The sequence below is a fragment of the Ascaphus truei genome, chromosome 13, assembly GCF_040206685.1.
Source record: "Ascaphus truei isolate aAscTru1 chromosome 13, aAscTru1.hap1, whole genome shotgun sequence".
NCBI classification, from domain to species: Eukaryota; Metazoa; Chordata; class Amphibia; order Anura; family Ascaphidae; genus Ascaphus; species Ascaphus truei.
This window is the reverse complement of record NC_134495.1, coordinates 15475641-15477794: the sequence shown is the minus strand read 5'-3', so window position 1 is coordinate 15477794 and position 2154 is coordinate 15475641. Positions and strand designations below refer to the sequence as shown.

General features: G+C 47.2%; 1 protein-coding gene across 1 annotated transcript in view; it reads left to right on the top strand.

Moving 5' to 3' along the window:
• Positions 1–352: 352 nt before the first annotated feature.
• ADGRD1 (adhesion G protein-coupled receptor D1) overlaps positions 353–2154 on the top strand; it is a 212413-nt gene continuing 210611 nt past the window's right edge. The window contains exons 1-2 of the mRNA XM_075569233.1: positions 353–461; positions 1240–1356. Of these exons, the coding sequence (XP_075425348.1) occupies positions 353–461; positions 1240–1356 (226 nt within the window). The remainder of the gene's footprint in view (positions 462–1239; positions 1357–2154) is intronic.

The following is a 2154-nucleotide window of genomic DNA, read 5'->3' as shown; positions in this document are numbered from 1 at the left end:
AAAATGATGTATGAAATAGACCAACAATGAGTAATTAAGAGTCAGGGTATGTGCAAAAGTAAGTAAAACCCGGGTTTTTTCAGCTAAATTAAAGAGGGTTATTAGAATCAGGTGTTTAAATAATTAGGTTGATCTTCAGGTGTGAGTTTGGGAGGCCCCATCCTATATAAAGATCAGAATCTTTATGAGGTTGGTCTTCACCATACAGGTGTGTGGAAACACATCAAGCTACAATTAAAAAAATCTCTGAAGAAAAATTAGTTATTGATGCTCATCAGTCTAGAAAGTGTTACAAACCCATTTCTAAGGGTTTGGGTCTCCACCAATCCACTGTCAGACAAATAGTCTACAAATGGAGACAGTTGATGACCACCGTCGCTCTACCCAGGAACGGTCGTCCTACCAAAATCTCTCCAAGAACAAACTGGCAAATCACCAAGGAACACGAAAAGAACCCCAGAGTAATAACGAAAGGTTTACATACTTTTTCACACAGTGTTATAATAATAGCATGTTCTTGTATAGCGCTTCTAGTTTTACATAGCACTTTGCAGAGACATTTTGCAGGCACAGGTCCCTGTCCCATGGAGCTTACAATCTATGTTTTTGGTCCCTGAGATAAAATGGAGATAAAGTGAGCAGGTTCCCCTGCTTCAGACTCAGTGCCAGAGTCAGTGTCTTTACTCGCTGAGCCGCTCCTTCTCCTCGTGAATTTGTAATCACTTGTGGATAAGTAAATGTTGAAAAAGTATCATGTTTTTGTGTCATTAGTTTGATCAGGTTATCTTTATCTATTATTATTAGGACGTGGATTAAGATCTAATAATATTTGAGGTGTGAAATATATGTGAAAATCCTAACAGGTTAACAAACGTTTTCTCGCCACTGTATATTACTAAGGTAACATTATCTATTGTTACAGTTTGCAGCTCAAACTGCTGGGAATATTGGCAACAAATGATCACAAACAGGAAAGTGTTACAAAGATCTTGCACTGCTGGGGAAGTGGGCTAAAACCTGCTATAGAAATCAAAGGATGGTCAGCATATTATACCTCATTAAAATGACATTGAGTTTAATAATAAAAAAAATAAATGTGAAAGTATTATCTAATACTACAGAACTGATGTTTAAAAAACCCAAAACCATGTAAGATATTGCATGAATTGCTCCTTTAATTCGCCCCTCTGTAAATCAGACACCCACAATCTCCTCTCCCCGTCCTCCTTCTGTTCACAGGTTTCCAGGTTCTAATCTCGGCCTCACATTACTGGCCACTGGAGGTGGTGAATGGGATTCACGAGCTGCATCACAGCAACGAAGGCAGAGCAGGTCCTGACAATGAAAGTAATATAAGTATGTGTGGCAGCCACTAAGTAGGAAGGAAAATGCAGCCTAAGCCTTTATTTCTCTGCCTTCTTTCAAGTACTCTGCAGATCAGATCTCTCCATAAATGAGAAACGTCACTGTATGATTTATATATATATACTAGCTGAGAGACCCGGCGTTGCCCGGGATGTAATGTTCCCGTTCCTCTCTCTCCTCCCCCCTCTCTCTGTTTGTCCCCCATTCACATCAATCCAGTCCCCCCCCTCCCTCCCTCCTTTACAGCTTCATGTAGCGTGTGTGCGTCAGTCACTGTGTGTTTGCTCGCGCGTCAGTGAGTCTGAGGCAGAAACACAAACACACACAGACTGACTGACGCACACACAGTCAGTGTGTGCCTCAGTCAGTGTGTGCGTGCGTCAGTCAGCTTTGTGTGCGCGTCAGTCAGTGTCTGTCTCTGCGTGCGTGCGGCAGTCAGTCAGTGTGTGCGCGCGGGGCGTCAAAGGCAGGGGGGGGCGTCAAAGGCAGGGGGGGGCGTCAAAGGGAGGGGGGGGGGGGCGTCAAAGGGAGGGGGGGGGGGCGTCAAAGGGAGGGGGGGGGGCGTCAAAGGGAGGGGGGGGGCGTCAAAGGGAGGGGGGGGGGCGTCAAAGGGAGGGGGGGGGCGTCAAAGGGAGGGGGGGGGCGTCAAAGGGAGGGGGGGGGGCGTCAAAGGGAGGGGGGGGGCATCAAAGGGAGGGGGGGGGCGTCAAAGGGAGGGGGGGGGCGTCAAAGGGAGGGGGGGGGCGTCAAAGGGAGGGGGGGGGCGTCAAAGGGAGGGGGGGGGGCGTC